This window comes from Symsagittifera roscoffensis, chromosome 8, assembly GCF_963678635.1.
Source record: "Symsagittifera roscoffensis chromosome 8, txSymRosc1.1, whole genome shotgun sequence".
In the NCBI taxonomy this organism is placed as follows: Eukaryota; Metazoa; Xenacoelomorpha; order Acoela; family Convolutidae; genus Symsagittifera; species Symsagittifera roscoffensis.
The window spans coordinates 16,796,899-16,815,562 of record NC_087069.1 but is presented as its reverse complement, the minus strand read 5'-3'; the positions used below and the strand labels follow the sequence as shown (position 1 = coordinate 16,815,562).

The 18,664-nt window shown below is 36.4% G+C and overlaps 2 protein-coding genes across 2 annotated transcripts; both read left to right on the top strand.

Moving 5' to 3' along the window:
• The first annotated feature begins 1,091 nt into the window (after positions 1-1,091).
• On the top strand, positions 1,092-8,803 carry LOC134853020 (probable cyclin-dependent serine/threonine-protein kinase DDB_G0292550). Its single transcript, XM_063868935.1, has 6 exons — positions 1,092-1,439; positions 1,751-2,012; positions 2,587-2,709; positions 4,548-4,618; positions 5,071-5,398; positions 6,889-8,803. Exons 1-6 carry the CDS (start codon positions 1,242-1,244, stop codon positions 8,505-8,507), a joined length of 2,601 nt encoding a protein of 866 aa, XP_063725005.1. The 5' UTR covers positions 1,092-1,241; the 3' UTR covers positions 8,508-8,803.
• A 5,654-nt stretch (positions 8,804-14,457) lies between these two features.
• LOC134853165 (mitochondrial amidoxime reducing component 2-like) lies at positions 14,458-16,456 on the top strand. The gene is made up of 4 exons (XM_063869122.1): positions 14,458-14,653; positions 14,946-15,120; positions 15,679-15,852; positions 16,202-16,456. Exons 1-4 carry the CDS (start codon positions 14,566-14,568, stop codon positions 16,419-16,421), a joined length of 657 nt encoding a protein of 218 aa, XP_063725192.1. The 5' UTR covers positions 14,458-14,565; the 3' UTR covers positions 16,422-16,456.
• The last annotated feature ends 2,208 nt before the right edge of the window (positions 16,457-18,664 follow it).

The following is an 18,664-nucleotide window of genomic DNA, read 5'->3' as shown; positions in this document are numbered from 1 at the left end:
CTGTAACGGGTTCTAGTCTCATGTCGCAAGCGAACCGAATTGGCTCCGACCGTTCTTGAGGTAGAAAAACACAAGAGATAGTGTCCCTGACTCTTGAGCCAATGGTTATAGGGCCTATTTTTCTTAAGCCTCATATGTGACCGAAGTAGGCGACTGTTACATTTCCCTCAACTCCTTGCTTCTCATTATCTGATAATGAATCGAGATGTTAGTTAAATTCAATTCAGGGCATGACGAGGAAGCTAAAAGTTAGTTTATATCAGTTCGAGTTCGGATCCCGAGACCCCTCCGAATTCTGGAATCCGGGGAAATGGCGTCCTTATTTCTTTTAGGAAGGCTGGACACACCGTCCCAACACCCTTCCGCGTTTGCTTGAATTGCTAGGTAACGATTGTAGCGACACAATCGTTACAACTCGGAGCGGTCTCTGATAGTTTCCAGTTGTCTTAATTAAAATTTCCAGAATATTCCGACCTTCACGATTCGTCTAATCGTTCAAATATTGTCGCTAATCTGCCAAAACCGTCAATCTTCCAGGTCAGATGATCCTTTTCCGTTTTCGAATGTCACATTTTTTTTTCAAAAAAAAAAAACGATTAGAATTTGGGTAACTGACGCCTGGCAGTCGTCAATATGTGCTTTTTCTACGCTCCGTCACTGTCTAATGTCAGGGCGAATGTTAAAGTTCTTGAATGTTCAACCTTTCCAGCAGACATTTTTGCGACAAGATTGCACGGGGTTCGATTCCTGTCGAGACCTATTTTTGCAAATTGAAAGTTTTCGGCTATTTTTGATTATTATCTATTTTGTCGGCTTAGTTCTCGCAGAAAGGACTTTTTGTGAAAGTTTGGCTTCTTTCGAGTATTCCAGAAGCTCCTTGTAATTCTGGTGATTTTTGAGTTTTTTAGCAATTTTAGTTTGAAGACGTGGATTGTAGCAGTTTTTCAGTCTTTTCTTTCAAACATTAGATAAGGTAAAATTACACGAAAGTGATTGAAAGGAGATATTTTAAAAAGGGGTCAATTAAAATGGGGTATTGAAAAGAGATATTGCATATCTTCTGAATTCTTTAGAAGAATCTTTCCAATATTTTCAAAATGAATTTAGGTTACAGTTTTGGTATGTTATTCATCAGGTTGTATCAATCACCTGTCTATATCACAAATCTCGGAAAGCCACCATCTATCTAGGCTGCGGTCGGTTTTTTGGATTAAGTTTTGAAATATGAAACAGTTTTAGAAATGTTTGATGATGTGCAAGGTATGTCGACTCCAGGGCCCTCCAGAGATTTTTTCTCTACATCTACACCACCATCGTCCAGTCGCAGTTCTATTTCTGGATATGAAATTGAGAATCCATTCGATAAAGATTTGGATAAACGTTTGAGACATTCAGCGTTTTCACCATCCTTTGGTGGGGGAGGCCCATTGGAGACAAATGTAGGCCTATTTTCCTAATGTAGATACGTTTTTTATAGTTACGACATTCTTTAATGGTAATAAACGAAGAAATTTAGAAAGCATATTGAAAGTTTTTTAATGTCATTCGAATGACGTCTGACATTGCGTTAGTATAATTTATCACTCGAATCATTCTGATGATTATGTAGGGTTCTTGGTTTGCGTAGAAGAAAGTTTAAAAACTAAAATATCCCGGAAGACGTTCTTCAGCTCTCTCAGTGGTCGGAACACGTGATCGGAACATAAGAGGTACAACTCGGTACTTCTGATACGAATTTGTGTTTTTACAGATCACAATAGACGAGAACAAAGCTTTCTTGTCACCGTACTTTCAACTTATCGCTAACCCAATTAAAATTGGCTCAAAAGAAATTAAGCGCCAGTCACGTAGCAGGACAGATTGGGAGTTGGATGACAGGAGTCAAAATAGTATTGATGAGTTCTTCAGACAAGTGCCACTCAGTCCAATTTCGACTGGAAGTGTTATCAGTGACTTCTCACCATACATAAAGCACGACAGAAGTAGAAATTCTGATGATTTCAATAATTCCAGTAAGTCTATTTGCCGATCTGTTGTTTGATCTAAAATCACAAGATACGAAAAAGCAGTTGCAAAAAGTTTTAAATTTTAGCTGAATAAGACTGGTAATTAAGTTTTCATGCTTTGTGTTTTGGTCATTATTTTTTGGATAATCTAATCTAGTTGGATATAGAAATCTTGAACCATTCATAGTTAATTCATTTCACTATGCTGAAAATAAAACAATGGGTAAAATAAGTTCACCATCTTGTTTTTTCGTATTTGCGTCATTAAATTGTCCGATTTAAAAAATATATCTCGTCGTCAGTAAAGTGATCTGCTTGCAGTTTTTGTGAGAGTAATACTTTTTGAATGTAAAGTTTTTACCGGCTTATTGCCGCTGGCCCGCTGGCCTCAAAGTTCCGACCATTCATTTTCAACTGTGCTTTATTAAGGAAAGAAAAATATTATTATATTAAACAAGGATTTTATTTTAGTTGGTTTGGTTCGTCTTAATGATTAACGGCTGTCTTTTAACTGCCTTCATTGAGTAAGTTCTTTGCCCCAATTGATTTTAAAGAGCTCTGAAGTGATTTTTTGTTTCAGATAACGGACATCAAAATCTGCATGAAATCAGAGAGGAGAACACGATGGAGTTTAACAGTGAAGCGAGGGCAACACAGACTGCATTAAGTATACCGCCTGACTACGACCTCTCTTCTGTTCTAGGTTAGACGTAGCTACGGGGGGTGTCCTCTAATTTTACTGACCGTATACTTAGTGGACGGCATTTTGAAAGACACGGACAGCTCATTTTTAACTTATTTCGAAGCAACTATTTGAATATTATCTATTAAATTTATTCCTTTTTCTCAAGTTAGGCGTCATTAAAAAACCTTTCTCTCTCTGGACAAAGGGATAACTTAACCGATTTTTTTTGTCATTTTTTCTACTTCTAGTATTTTTAAATTATTTTTGTGCTAAAAGGCTGTTCTGCCTTGAACCATCGCATAATCGGGTACTCAATTAAAGTGTAGCTAGGAAAGCCTTTCTTCTTGACCACAGAGTTGTTTCGACCATTGCAAATGTGGAAGAACTTTGTATTCGGGTGTGGTTTAGTTTATTGTCTTGTTTTCCACGCAAAATCAGGAACCACAAATAATCAGCGGACTGGGTTGAGTGATATATCATATTAAAGCTCTTGATCGTGATTCACAGTGTCGAGAATAATCTTCCCAGTGTCGAGAAAAACCGGATTGAAAATTTGAATTTTTCGTCTTTTTTCGAGCGGATAAAGCGAGCGAGCAGTTTTATATTACTTGGTTAAAAGCTTACAATAGCTTATTTTGAAACGTAAAAACTTAGGTTTAATTGAGTTAAGTTAGCTCACTTTGAGTAATTTAGCGCTTTTTTGGGATAAAATTTTTCGAAATTTCAAAAAAAAATTCGAAATTTCAATGACAAAATTGATTGTCGGAAATTCGTATGGCTGTTTACGTTTTGTCGTCTTAGGTAGCTGATTTTGTCTCGTTTGAAATGAACAAATTGATTTCTTTTTGAATGTTTATTCGTGTCGATTTTTGTGTTTCCGCTAGCGAGCACAAAATTTTCAATAATAGAATCTTTTTCCAAAGTAACTAGCAAATTAAAAGGCTAATTTGGTGGCACTTGCTATAATCATTGTCTGAAGTGTTTTACATTTTCATGAAATCTGTTTTCTACTTTGTTGGTGGCTAGTGCATGACGATGTGCAAACGAATGTGGCACATATGGAAAGCGACTCCTAATCTACAGGTTGTAGTATCTCTGCTGCACTTAGCACTGGCTATGTTTATGTTTGGTAGCTTTTCTGCTACGTTGTGTTGGCATTTTTTTAGCCTCTGTAGCTGCTTTCTTAGTTACGCATATTTATGGACGTTAGACACTCAAATCTCGAGGTTGGTGGCTCGAATCCGACACATATAAAAGTTTTGATATTCAAGGCTTATTTTTACCTCTTTATTTTCACTTTTTAGAGCTCCCTTTTGTCTTGTTCTCGCTTTGCTTTGTGTAAATTTTTGAAGTTTTGTTTTTGTGCGTTTTTGGTGCGTGCTTCAATGTCAATGAACTAGTGAAGACTTTTCTTCGGTTATGTTATTTTTTTTATGTTTGCTCACCAAAAAGTTCAAAAAAACTTGAGGAACGGTAGATGAGTTTTTCGCGAGTTGAATTTTTCTTTTTGCGTTCAGTTCAATTAATTTGCTAAAATTATGGTAAATTACGATTGAAATTAACAATTTGTTTAGGTTTCGTTGAATTTGTTGAGACTTTTCCTATTTTCTGTAGGCTCTTATTTTTTATCGATTTAATTTTGATTTCGTTTGACGAGGGAACAAAAATGAAGGAACAAAGGACAGTCAAAGAGCTTCAAAGCCATCTGTATATGTTCGAAATTTAAAATTAATCAGTCGTTTTTGGTCCGTCTGCTTGACTTCAATGATATCTTCAACTCCCTGTAAGCTATTGTTTTTTGTTATTGGACCAGGCCTTGTAGCGTATTCAATTGACGAATTGATTTGTTGTTTCAGCTCATTTATTCACACAGAACAGCTGCGAATACGACACAGAAGCAGGGGCATGTTTCAATTATCCATCATCGGTAATTTAAAATTCACATGTTCATCATGAATATTCACAAAGCAATTCATCGCCTGCTGCGGGAAATAGCCGTGGTTAATGCGCAGTTTTATTTAGATTAAATAATCTACTTGGATCAATTTAGCAACCCCTTAACAAAAACCTAAACATCAACCATCTGATCGCCTTTTAATTCTCATTGATTAGTAAGAAAATTTACCTTTCGATCCAGTTTTCTTAAATTGGGTTTATTTTAAAAAGAAAGTGCCATTCATAAACAGTTCTTGAAATTCAAAGAGCTTCAACCTGGTATGTTTCTTTCTTCGAAAGATGAAAGTTTGCAATTCAATTTTTTTTGCTCTTTTGCAAACATCTGTTGGTGGCTATTGTCAAAAATAATCGATCTTTCTCTTATTCGAATCGAAGAATGCTTGTTTCGAACCTTAAGATGAGTATTTTGTGTTTCTTTCTTAGAGCAAAACTCCATCTTCATCCAGTCCGAACAAACTGAATCTGCAGGACTACGAAATCATGAGTATCAGCCGACCGCTTCTATTCGGCTACGATGACCACAACCACTCTTTACTCGACGACGACTTCCAGAATAATAACGAGAACGATATAAACACCAGCAAGTGTTCTTCGCTTGGTGAAATGGATCAGCCGCCGATTTGCGTGTCGCCAATTATGCCGATGGGCGAGGCTTCGGGGAGTGGGGGTTGTAGTAGTCGGATGGATTTTGCTAGGGAGGAAAGAGACAGAGATTGTTCTTTTCGTAATGATGGGCATATCGATGAAATCGGTAAGTCGCAAACAACAAATTTAAAAGTGTCGAATATTAAAATTCCTGAATGGTGAGCAAGTAATAAAGATAATTATAAGGTGGTGTTCCCAGTGTTTTTGTTAGTGGAGGCAGATCCTCAAAAAAATGAAAAATCAGTGTTTCAGGTCAATCTAATTAATTTTCCGCGGGCCCAAATTGTTAAGACTTAGTTACCTTTAACTTCTCCACTGGAAGATACTTTAAGTTCAGCCAGTTCTACTATTTTTTGGCACTTTTCTTAAGTGCAATCGAAAGAACTGATTTTCACTTACATTGGTCGTGATGATTACACAACCAAAGCTTGTGTTATAGTATGAACTTTCTTTTTTTCCAACCTAATGTTTTACTCATTTAGTTTTTCCCAGTAGCGTTATCGGTCATATTTTTGCTTGTGTATGCGAAGTGCAACTTCACCTCAGTGTTTTTTTTCCAGGAATTTGTTCATGCTCAAAGTTAATTTTTAGCGGTTTGGCTGATGATTTTTTTTTCAATTCTTTTCTTTTGTTAAATGAAGGCAAACTCAACTATCAAGCAGCAGAAGTGAAAAAAAACCACAAAAAACGCGAATGACTTCTAGTTTCAAAAATAGATTTCCAGCGCAAAAAATACCTATTGATCCAGTTTCTCTAAATGGGATATCTTAACGCAAAAAGTGCCAATCATAAACGGTATTCGAAATTCAGAGAGTTTAAACGTGATATATCTTCTTTGCAACTCGAAAGTTGGAAAATGTTCAAACATTTACGTTTATTTTTTTCTTGTCTTGTTCTCACACTTTTCCAACTGTCTGTTGCTTAGGTTTCGAAGTCTTGAGTAAAAGTTGTTGTTTTTTTGCGGTCCGCTGTCTTCTCTCAACTTTCGAATTTGGTACCCGTATAAAAATATTAAGGTTTTGTTGGTTGAAAATGAGCAAGATGGCGAGGGATCCTTTGGTTTTATTAAAACAAACGAGCAGATAAAAACTAAAATTGTTTCAATTAACTTTTGATCAGATTGACAGACATTGTTTAAGTTGTCATTGGTTGTTGTTCCAACCATTATCGAAGAGTGTAAAGGAGCTATGGATTAGGGTAGTTTTTGTTTTTTTCCTGCCAACTTTGACTACTTCAAGGTTATCAGATTAAAGCCATTTTTTTCTTGGTACGGATTTTCCGAAAATTTTCTCTCGGTGGTGAGAACAACTGGTTCTCGGACTAATTTAGACAAAAATTGATGACTGGCTGACAACAATTTTGACTTTATTTTAGTACTCAAAGTTTGAACGCCCTTTTTAAGTGACGTTCTTTTTCATTCTTGCATATAGACATTTGATTCAATCGCCCTGTACTAAAAAGATAACAGAAGTATAGAAAAGTGATGAAAAAAAGTTTTGTTTCTTGAATCGGTGAAGTCAGAGAATTTTGTGCTACATGTACATCAACTAGCGATTCTTGTTTCATTTGGCTTTTGAATGATTGAATATGTTTCAGGATGTTCACGAGATCTGGAATGTGTTGCGAGCTCATCTAAAGGCACGAGGCGCCTTTCGTTTGAAGCTAACATCTCGGCTATCGAGCCATGCAACAGTGCACAAAGTAGAGAAGAAGACTTTGAAAATGAACAAAACTTCGAAAATAGAGCAATGAGTTCGAGTGTCGCGGACGAGAATCCGAATCAAATGGTTCGCTTTTTATCTCTGTCTTCTATTTCCGAAGAGGAAGTTTTAAATTACGCGAGGTCGGAAAACAATAACAGTCAAATTTTAAACTCGTCACCGGTGAGAATTGGAGACGAAACTGAGAATCGAACCCACTCGGCAATCGGAGGGCGAGGGGTATCAGCGAGACTAGAAAGCACGAGGCAGATTAGCTTCGACGACGCAGCTATGATCAGTACGATTCCAGCGATCAACCCGAATGATACTTTGACCTTAACCGAAGACAGCGGTTTCGCCGCCGGGTCAAGTTCAAATGTGCAACAATTTGCACCCGCGTTATCAAGTACTCATATTGTGAATAGTCAACAGAATCAAGCGCTGCAGGGGACGTCGCAGTTCGCGACAACTGATAGTGGAATTCTGCATAGCTCGCATAACTCATTGAGTTTTCCCAATATTTCATCGAATAATGAAGCTTCGCGGAACGAGCAAAGCAATAGTAATAGGCTAAGTGAACATTCGGCAAACAGCGGAAATGTCAGTTCTGAAATTAGAGTAAGAACTGAATATAGAGATCCAATACGAGCGTCGTCACAAAATTCGCCTTGTGTGTTAAATGCGCAATCTTTGCAGAATTTGTCCTTCGTCAATGACGAATCATCACGTGATCAGACCGTGAACACAAACCTTGAAAGGGCGGCTTTGGATAAAACTTCAGCTGGCATTCGTGATCAGTTTGACGGATTTGAAATTCGCTCAAGTCCAAACGAATCTAACATCGTGACCACTAATGTTTCAGAGCCGAAAAGGGTTTCACCGAGAGATAATATGTCAGATGATTATGGTGATTGTACGCCAAAACAGAAACCGAAAGTATCAAGAATTTCAGCGACACCGGATTTAAGTGGACTCATCGCGAAAAGCTCAAAAGCGGGATCTTTTGTCCGACAAAAATCTTTTGGACGCGAGCTATTCAATATTGAATCATCAACACATATCAAAAATTCAATCGAAAACCAAAGTTCAATGAATAAGTCAAATACCGCGAACGATGCAAATAATATTTTAAACTCGACAAAAAGCTCGGTTTTAAATATTGGTCAGAAACGCTTAAGATCTGATCGACTTATAGCTAAAGAAAATGTATCTCACCAAAGTTCTAGCAGTCAGTTTCTTGGAACTGAGAAATTGATTCTAAACGAAAACAACCGAATCAATCATAGCGAGCAGATGGGAAAATTGGGTTTGTCGAGTTTTGTGCCGCTGCATGATAGTACAAACACGAAAGAGATGTTAGCAAATAAAGGCATATCTATTGACTGTTTTTCTATTTCTACTCGAAGTTCAAGTTCTTCTCAAGGTCAAAGAGGGAGCAAAATTGATTTGTCGGGAACTTTGAAAGATGTCTTGACCGACCAGTGGTGGGAGTCGCGATGTAATAAGGAAACTTAAGTGATGCTCGTTCTTGTGAAACTTTTTTCATAGGGGGATTCGATCAATAGTCCTCCTCTCCCTATTTCATAGTTTCAGAATATCATAGTGGAAAAGTGAAAAATGCTGTAAAATTAATGCAACCTGGCTTGAAAATTTTAAAAAGCTAACTAATCAGTAATGATCTTTCATTCTTCTGGTTATGATATTTTGGAGCACACTCAAGAAAAATACTTCGCTGTGCCTCATTGCTTAGCAGTAATTTGGGTCACAATTATTTGCCGCTGAATTTGTATCATCCATCAATTACGCTTTAATTTTTTTGCACTTTTTTCAATTTAGTGTTAATCTTTTGTTTTTACCAATCGTGTCAATAAGGCCCCAGTTTAACACAACGGTTTCCAGTGTTTTCTGTTCCTTTTTGACTGATTTTTTTGCTAAAGGTTTGCTGCGCCGCAGGCGGATATTTGTATAATTAGAAAATGCCAAAAAATGCCGTTTTAGCACTTTTTGAAGGTTCTGACCAAAAATTGCGTTTTTCAGCGCGCTCTAACACCCCCCCCCCCCCCAAAAAAAAACAAATTTTTTTAACCTACAGTGCGAAAAAAAACAGCAGAAGTTGAACAAACGGCAAAGAGTTCAACTAGCACAAATCTTGATTAGAAGAGAAATGTGCGGTCAAGAGGAAACAAATGGTAAGTCAATTGCACGGCTGCTACAGTTTCATAAGATGAGTCATGAAGCGAAGCATGAAATGACTTTCATTGACATGTGAATTGATGTTGTCAAATGTTTCACATCGCACATCGGAACAGTTAACATACACAATGTAAATTTGACTGTAACAGATCTGTAATTCTGAAGCGCTTAAAAATTGCTTTGTTCCTGAGAATAATGAATCATGCTATTCTCACGTCTAACTATAAATTAATTTGTGTGAATCATCGTAGGTTGATAATTTATTTCTCGCTTTTTTTAAATTTAATAATGTCATTATAATAGCTTGCATTAGTCATGGACAATTTCACCGAGTTAGCCGAGAATTTTATTGCAAATATGTTGCAACCCTCTGGTACAAGGTGCGGAAAACTTGTTTTTGATTTCGTTGATGGGCTTATTCGGCTTTTTTTAATGAAACAATTTGGAAGTTTACAAGAACAAAGACGAAAGGCTTTGCAGTTTTGATATTTATTCTCAAAGATCATTTGATGATCAGTAAAATAGTAAAATTTAAATAGCGAAACTAATTTTCAGTTTTTCTGGGTACGTTCTCAATAAATTCTAGACAATTTCCATGCTCGTTTGATTCAACACCATACATTTCTAATTTTTTAAGTTATATGAAATGGTTGAGGGTATCAAACGCTTTTTTCAGGTCAAGAAAAACAAATTATCCAGACAAATTTTTTCAGTCATTTCTGCAAGCGCATCAATAGTACTGTTGTTTACGGAAACCGACCTGTTTCACGTAAATTAAGCAATTGTTTTCGAAACACCCGTATATTCTGTTGTGCATCGCTGTTTCAAAAAATTTCTTCCAGCTGTAAGAAAAGAACTGGGTCTGTAATTATTAACGTCAAGCTTCGATCTCACTTTAAAAAGAGGGTAGATAAATGCTTGTCAATCAGTTGGGAAAGGATCACGTTTTCAATAAAATATCAATTAGCTTCTAAACTTGGGTACAATTTCCAAACGGTTTGCTTCAATAATTAAATAATTTCATCTACGTTAGACGAGGTTTTATTCTGCATCGATACAATAATTGACTCTACTTCCAAATCAGTAATAGATAGTTTAACATACAGAAACTCAACACTTCGTACTTTTGAAATGTTTTCAATGCTAACATTTTACTAGCTAGGTTAATGTCCATTGTCGAAAATAAACGGTAAGACTAATTGGCCATTTCATTATGGGAGGTAATAATTTTTTATTTGTGCATTTTATTTCATTTGAAAGTGAGTAAACCTGACTTGAATCATCAAAAAAGCTTTTCACTTTGTTATTATCCTTGCGATAGCAAGGGTATTGTAATTGAATACTAGACTTTTTTTCTCGTAACCAACTTTGTCCACTGGACTCCTAGAACTAATTGAACTGGTGTTACCTTGGTTCATAAAGAGTTCAAAATTTGAAGTCTCTCTTGCACGCTTAGCCGGGTGGTAACGAATACGCCTGGGACGGCAAAGGTCCTGGGTTGGAATCTGACCAGAATCAGTTTTTTTTTCAAACGGTAATTGTTCCGGTTTAAAAAAAGCCTTTTCTTTGTCTGCTTATGTTTTGCCGGCTTAGTTCCCACATCTAAGAATAGTTAATTTTAGCTATAAATGTTTTTAACTACAGTTGTTTTAAGCATTTAAAAAACCGGGCGAATCGAAATTTGCTTTTCACATTGGCATTGATTGTAACTTGACGAGCTCAATTTGTTAAAATTTCAATTTTTTTTTCGTCTTTTTTATCGGCTGAATAAATTTCGGCCTAATTAATAACGACTTAGTGGCATCTTATTGCGCTGTTACGTCCAAAAAGAAACTTTTATGTGCGTGTGTGTGCTTTGACGGGATTTTTTTAAAGTTTAGATGGGTTTCTGCTCGTCATGAAGGGTTTCTGCTCGGCATGAAGGGTTTATGCTCATGGTTTTTCGGCTTTGTAACAGCTTTGTAATTATAAATTCAAATCCAATCAAACCATCCAGCGCATCTGGCGTAGAGATAAAATAACTGCTTGAGATGTTGAAGATTTGCGGTTCGAATCCGGCCGGGCCCTTTTTTTGCAAACTAGACTGTGCTTTTCGGTTCATCGTCCGTCTGTTTATTTTGGTCGGCTTAGTTGTTTCATCTTTAGTCCACGATGCTGTTACCCCATGCTTGAGAAGACAAAACCTGGGAGCTCGATTCTAGTTGAGACTTGCTTTTCTTGCAAATATAAAATTTTGGCTAATTTAGATGATTGCTTAGTTCCTCAGAAAGGAATTTTTTGAAAACTTGGCTTTTGTATAGCCTTCCCAAAGCTCCTTCTAGAGTATTTATGGTGCAGGCATTTTTGTTTGGAATGCTTTGCATTCTTTTTGATAAAAATTGTTTATTGAATTTTTTCAGTTTGATTTTCATAACAATCATTTGTACTGCAAGTGGTGCGAAGCTCAGCTTCGCCTCTGTGTAGTGAAGTTGTATATTACTCCTTTGAACAGCTTGATCTGACTTCTTGAGCTAATTTATTTTTAGAACAAGCTTTATGAAATCGGTTTTGTTTTGCGATCAGATGTTTTATTTTGTTTGTCAGCGAAAGACTTCAATTTTTGCCTCGTTTTTTCAATGGTGCGAAATTATCCAATACTTCGAGGAATTTAAATTGAACATTATTGAAACATGTATCAGCTGATTTCGAGTGTTCAGAGTTATCCAATTCAAGAAGAGAGTGGGACTGAGTGATTTTGACTTCCTCGACATTTGAATTGGATTTTAGAATAGAAGTGTCACGAAAAAATTTCACAATGGATCCTTAGATGGCTCGGTATATTTTTCTAAAATAATCCTAAAATGATCGAAGAAGCTCTTGTTTTTTTCTTGACTTGTTTTTACTTGAACATTTTTTGCCAGGTAGTGATCTAAAAGGGTTTCACTGGTTGCTACTTTCTGGTCGGTTGTCTTATCATTTTAACGAACCCATTATTTTCTATAATGTCAAGATATTTAGATCTAATGTTATTGTTCTTGAGAAGTTGAATATTGCAGTCACCGTATATTTTGACTGTAGCTTTTGTTTCACCTAAAATTTCTGGTATATGATCAAGTTGATAAACGAAAGCAAATTGATTGTTTTTTGATGAATTAAAATTATCAAGAGAAACGAAAACGTTTCAACTGGATCAGTAAACTCTCAGGTATTTCGCAACTCAATTTTTTTTTTATAATCGTGACGTTTTAGTTAAAATGTATCATTACACCGCTATTGTTTTTTTCCTTGCCTTATAGATTTCTTTATCATAGCCTTCTAGTTTGTTGCTGTTTGGACAGTCACCTTCTTGCGACCATGTTTCACTTAAGCATATTAAGTCAGATGGTGACTCAAGGCTTTTGATTAGTGCTAACAATTCATCGTAGTGTTGATGCAAAGAACCTGCATTAAAGTGAGAAATATAAGCCACATAAGAGATTTGGCATTCAAATACTTTCAAGGATGGTTGCTATGTTTTGCCGAGGCATTTTCCCATAACATCAATCGGATACTGCAGATTGTTCAGACGCCTCTAATACTTTGCACGTTGTTTTCGTTTTCGAATTAAAAAAAAATTGTACGTTCTCGGGTCCATACTGTTTCCCTTCTTTCATCCTGCTTCTTGAGGTTTCAATATTGTAGTCGAGGAGCCGTCGAATCTTCGTATATTTTGATAGATTTGATGTTCTAAGACTCGTTCAGGGCTTTCTATTTTTGAAAAATATCAACTATCGCTTCTCTTCTATAAAAGCGTACTATCATTGTGCGTATGTTACTTTTTCGTCCTGAAAATACAACATTAGCACTGATTTTTGTTGTCCTGAAGTTTTTGTCTTCCATCGCCGATTTGATCGTGCTCTTCAGGAGTTCCATTGATGCGGATATTTACATGCCTATTGTACCCTTCTTACAGTTCTACCTCCGACACAGCTTTCAAATAGCACTTTCTGGTTTCTAGATTAGTATAATGCTTGACTTTATCGAGAATAATTTCTTCGATTGTTTTTGCAGTTCTTCATTCAACAGGGATTTCAATATTTTAGTACTTCTGGAAGTTACATGTCAAGGACTCTTTCAATACTACTCACGATCATCTTTTTGCTTTTTCTTCTGATATTTTTTCGGCTGGACTCAAAGCAAGACATGGTCGTTTTGTTAGAGAGAGGAGTTTGATCTTTGTATCTGAGATGAAGCTGTTTCATTCAATCGTTTCTTTAGTTCTTCGGGTTAATTTTCTGTTGTTGACATGATTGTTAATTAAGACTTAATTTATTATTAGTATTGTTCATAATTCTAGTTTTGTTCATAGTATTGTTCATAGTTTTCAAGGAACTTCATAAGAGCACAGCAATAAGCAGTACAGCATTGGTGCGACCATCAAGTAAGAAGTCCAAAATTGAGAAATGTATTTAAAAAAAAGTTTTTATTTTTGAGTGAGAATAAAAATTTTTTTTTTCACTTATATAGGTGTTGACTTTTTTTTGGTTCTTTTTTTTTCCAGGAAAAAAAATCTTAATTTTTTTTGCAAGCTGAAATTTGATTTTTCGCTGAAGTTTGATTAATTTTAAGTTCACTTCAATTCCTCTGTTAAATGAAGGCAACATCGGAATTAAAAAGTTAAATATTGATCCAGTTTTCTCTGAATGGGCTAACTTTACGAAAAAAGTGCCAATCAAAGCAGTATTTGATATTCAAAGACCTTCAAGAGCGCAATATTCTTTTTTCCGAAAGTTGAAGATGTTCAATCTTTTTCAATCATTTTTTTTTGGGTTTTCTTGTTCTTTTACACTTTTGCAATCTCTTGTTGGCTATTTTTAAAATGTGTTCCCTAAATTTCTTGATTTTATTGTAACTAAAAGGCGATTGAAAGAGTAAAAAAAACTGCCAATTTTGATGTAATATTACCAAAATCAAATCGAGAATTCAGTCTTTCATCGTGTCATTGGCAAGTTTCGCCTCATATAATCTTTAAAAAAGGAAAAACTCCGAATCAAGACCAAGACTTTAATATGATACCACTGGAACTAGTACGAGTTTTTCTTTAGGTACTTCAATTTGGGCAGAAAAAAGACTCCCTGCGCGATAGCTCCGTGTCGTAAAATGATCAGAACAATAATATTGAACTTGTTAAGGATTTTCATATTTGTTCTAATCGATTTGTAATTCGGTTTTTGACTTCATAATACTGGCCCGCTGAAAGAAGCATGAACACTGCAAAGATATAAAGTTGCGTTCGTTTATAATTTCAAGATATGTTATGAATTTCACGACCGAAGCTTGGGATCATTTTGAATGATCGATATTGATGTTATCCAATACTTCTAGAGAGATCTCTAGCTTCAAGTCAGTTGTATGAGGTGTAATGACAACCACAGTTCTGAACAGATGTCCATTCACCCTGTCCATGGTAGCTGGGATTGGACTAGGAGCCGTTGGAATCTCAATCTACTGTAAGTTTTTCTGCTAAAATTTTATACATCAACTCGTCCTAAGCGTTTGCCAAACACATTAAAGACGTTAGGTCTAGTTTAATCGGCTATTTTTCTAGGAGAGCTTAAAAAAAACTTTTTGAAAATGTATACCAGCCAGGCAAAATGACCAATGCCTCTACTGACTATGATCGATCGAAACTGGAATCTGTTGGTGTGAAGAATTATGCTTAGTTTGAATGGCTTCAACACATGTAGTGAGGAAATATTGAGTTCAACACTGATGCTTAAAACTCGATGTGCTTTTTTTTAGTGTTGGGTAGAAGCAAATCATCAACTTGGCACCAGGTTGGAACAGTGTACACTATCAAATTGTACCCCATCAAGGGTCTTCCTGGATTCCCAGTTGGTGGTCAGGATGACTCATCCTCGTCACCCCCAGTAGAAGTGACCCCCCTGGGACTCAAGTGTGGAAAACTGAGAGACAGGTTTCTCTTTTTCACATCTTCAGTTATGATTTAACGTGAAGGTGGTAATGGACCCCCTGTACTAGTTTACGACATCCATATCTGGTCGGATCAACCTTTAAAAGTTCCTACAAAAAGATTGAGCGCCAGTATTTAACATGGACTATGGGGGACGTGGAGGGTGGAGTGGTGAGAAATTTGATAGTTCAGTAACAATTTTGAAGTCGTTCTGTTGCTTAGAACTTGAATTGGTTCTAGATGTTCCAACCACTTCACGACATGGGAAGGAACCACGTCATAGAGTCAAAGTGAAAGTTCGAGGAGAAACTGTATCATTTCTTGTAGTTTTTTTAGAAATGGTTTCCTGAGCTGCTTGCCTAGCAACCTGTTTTTTCCCGCATTATGTTTTTTGTTGCCCTTGACCATATTTCCTTTTTAATTACTCCCTTGGACCTTGTGTCCGCGGAGCGATATCGTCCATTTCGCAATAGCTGGTCTAACTACAAGGAGGCGGATTACCTGACTGCTTCAACTGTGACCAAAGTAGGATTCGAACCCACGATCTTCTGTTGCTTTTAGGTGTTTCGTACTGGGTCGTTTCACCTCCTCTGGCTCGTTTGAGTTCGTTAGTCCTAGAAGTCTTCCCAAGATGTGGCTGGTGAAAGTGAGACCGACTGAAGACTATTCAGCTGTGCTTGTGGATGCCCCTGGAAGGGATCAGATAAAGATTGATTTTCCACAACCTGATCAGAGGTCGGGTCTTTCCCGTTCTAGCCCCCTCATTAGATTTAAAAAACCCAAAATACAGAATTAACTTAATTAAGATTGATCCAGGGTTCTCTAAATGGAGTGTGGAATAGCTTTCTCAAAAATGCCAGTCCTAAAGCATTCTTGAAAATCGAAGAGCTTAAACGTGGTTTATTTTTTTTCTCTCCAAAATTCGAAGTTTCCGATCAAGTTTTTTTCGGTTCCCTGGTTCTTTCACACTTTTCAAACAATATGTTGGCTATGTTTAAAACTGGTGTACACTTAAAACTTTTCCCTTCTTTATCAGTTTTGATTGATCAATTGTTTGATCGTTATGATTGATGAATTTTTCCAGCTCTCATGTCAAGGTCGAAATCTGGAGATCGACAGCCGCAGCACTCCTTTGCTGTGACAATAGTGTGAACAAGTGGTTTTCCACCTTTCTAGAAAAGGACAATCTTCTGTTGGCATGCGGTTTGGACTCAACTGGCAATTTAATCTCTCCGAGAAACCCCCATAGTAAAAAATCGATGAGCTGCGGTTGCTTGATAATATTGAAGCTCGCGGTTGCTTGATAATCGGCAAATTCTCTGAAGGTCTATGAAACAAGTTTTCATATTGGAAGTATTTTGTACAAAATTGTCAATTTCAAACAGTTTGAAGTTGCTATTTATATGTTAACTTGGGTTATATTGTTTCGAGAAATTGGAAACACGGAGATTTTTTATTGTTTTTCTTAGGAAATCTTCAAATTTTTCCACGCTCAGATTTGATTTGCAGTAGTTTGACTTTTTTAAGCTCAGTTCTTGTGCTTTGTTAAAACAAATGCAAACTCCGCTATCGACCAGTAAAAAAGGAAAAGGTTGCGAAAAGTTTGAATGATTTTTAGTTTTAATAATGGACTATATTTTTTTTACTCCCAGCGGAAGAAAAAAAACTTTCCTATCCTTTTTTTTCCAAATTTGATAATTTATACAAAAAAATTCTGATCCTAAACAATTCTTGAAATTCAAAGAGCTTCCACGTGCTGAATGCAAAGAGCTTTAATGTGTCAACAATCGGAAATTTTTCCATCAAAATTCGAAAATACGCCGGTTCTCAAATAGTTATTATACTGTCTTTAATAAAGCCTTCAAAGTTTGACATAGGAAATCTTTTGCAGTCCTTGCGTTTGTGGTTTCATTGAAATTTTGTTGCCCAGCCTAGAACCGAGATTCAAAATTGTTGATTACACTTGCGAAGCTGGTGTATTAGTACGAACCTTCTATTTTTTCAACCTAAGTCGCAAATATTGGTGCCTCTTTTGGGACACCCTTACAGCTTTTTGATAGCATGTGCTTTGACATTCGAATCGTAATAAGTTAACACAGTTGACGTATTTTTAATTCATCAAATGAACCGAAAAAAAAGCTATTTGTTTCAAACAACATCACAATAATAAAAACTCGATTTCAGAATTTTTTAAAACTCAATATATCTCTCAATTTTTTGAAATGCATAATTTATACATACTGTGGCTGTATGCTTTGCGATTTGTTACATACAAAGGTAGTGTGGATGTCTTCAGTTTGTTATATTCCAAATTGTTACTTGCAAAGTTGAGTCTTTTTATATTCTGTGCTGAATGGCATTGGCAATTTATTAGCATATGTAGCTGCTTTATTCGTGACTACTGTTTGTCGGTTGTTAAGCTTGTGGTGAGGGGATAGTGCGTGAGACTCAAAATCTCTTGATTGCAGTAGGTCGCAGATTGGAATCCTACACGTTGCCAAGTTTTTGCTAATTCGAGCCTTTTTTCTACCTTTTTCTTGTTTAACTTGATAGAGCGGCTTTTGGGCGTGTTTTCACAAGTGTTTGCGAAGCGCAGCTTCGCCTCTTTGTTAAAAAAACTGGGTATATTGCTTCTTATTTTTTTCGAAAGAGAAATTTCGTCTTCTTCTTGTCTCGTTGTCAATATCTAGGGATGCCGGTATGAGAGCGCCCCGTTCGGCGCAAATTCTACATCAGATCGATGGTCTTTTTAAGAGCTGATGGCTTACCCAAGGGAAACTAACCCGGACATCTCGGGTGTGACAGTTCGAACTTAAACCCACGAAGTACTGTTTATTGTTATGGTAGCGTCCCCTACTATATTGCTTTCTGGTGCCCAAGTTGTTGCGAAAGTGATGTAGATGCATTTCACTGAACCTAATTTTTAGTTCCAAATTTGTTTCAAGATCTAAAATTTTAAGAAAAGGAACATCACTTATGCTGATTAGCTCATTGCGACTTATAAATTCTACCTTTTTGTTGGGAGCTAAGTGCATTTTGCTCGGTTGGTTTGTTGTTTGGTCTAATTTATATTGATCCATCCTCAAGAAACAAGCTAGGATCATGATTTTTCCAACCTCTTGACTTCAGTTTCCGTCACTAACTACTAGGACCAATCAGTGTATTTGTTCCACAGATCCTAAGTTTGGTAAATACGCTCCACAAGACATGCAGATTCTATTCAGTGATGGTGCGCCTCTCCTATTCGTGTCTGATGCCTCCCATCTAGACGTTAATCGGAGGATTGAATCCCAGGGACGCAAATCTCTTAATATACAATGCTGGAAAGCGAACATAATTCTAAAGGTAATCTTTATTTCCGCTGATCAAATTTGTTTATACAATTTTCGTGGCATCCAAAACCAAAAAAAACTTTGGAGGCATGTAAGAACCCAGACTCTGAGGTTTTACTTGCCTGCAAAGTATTTCCTTAGTTTTGACGGTGATAGACTAAAAATATTTGTTTCTAAAACAATGACCTGCCTCCAAAATCTGCAAAGAAAAACAC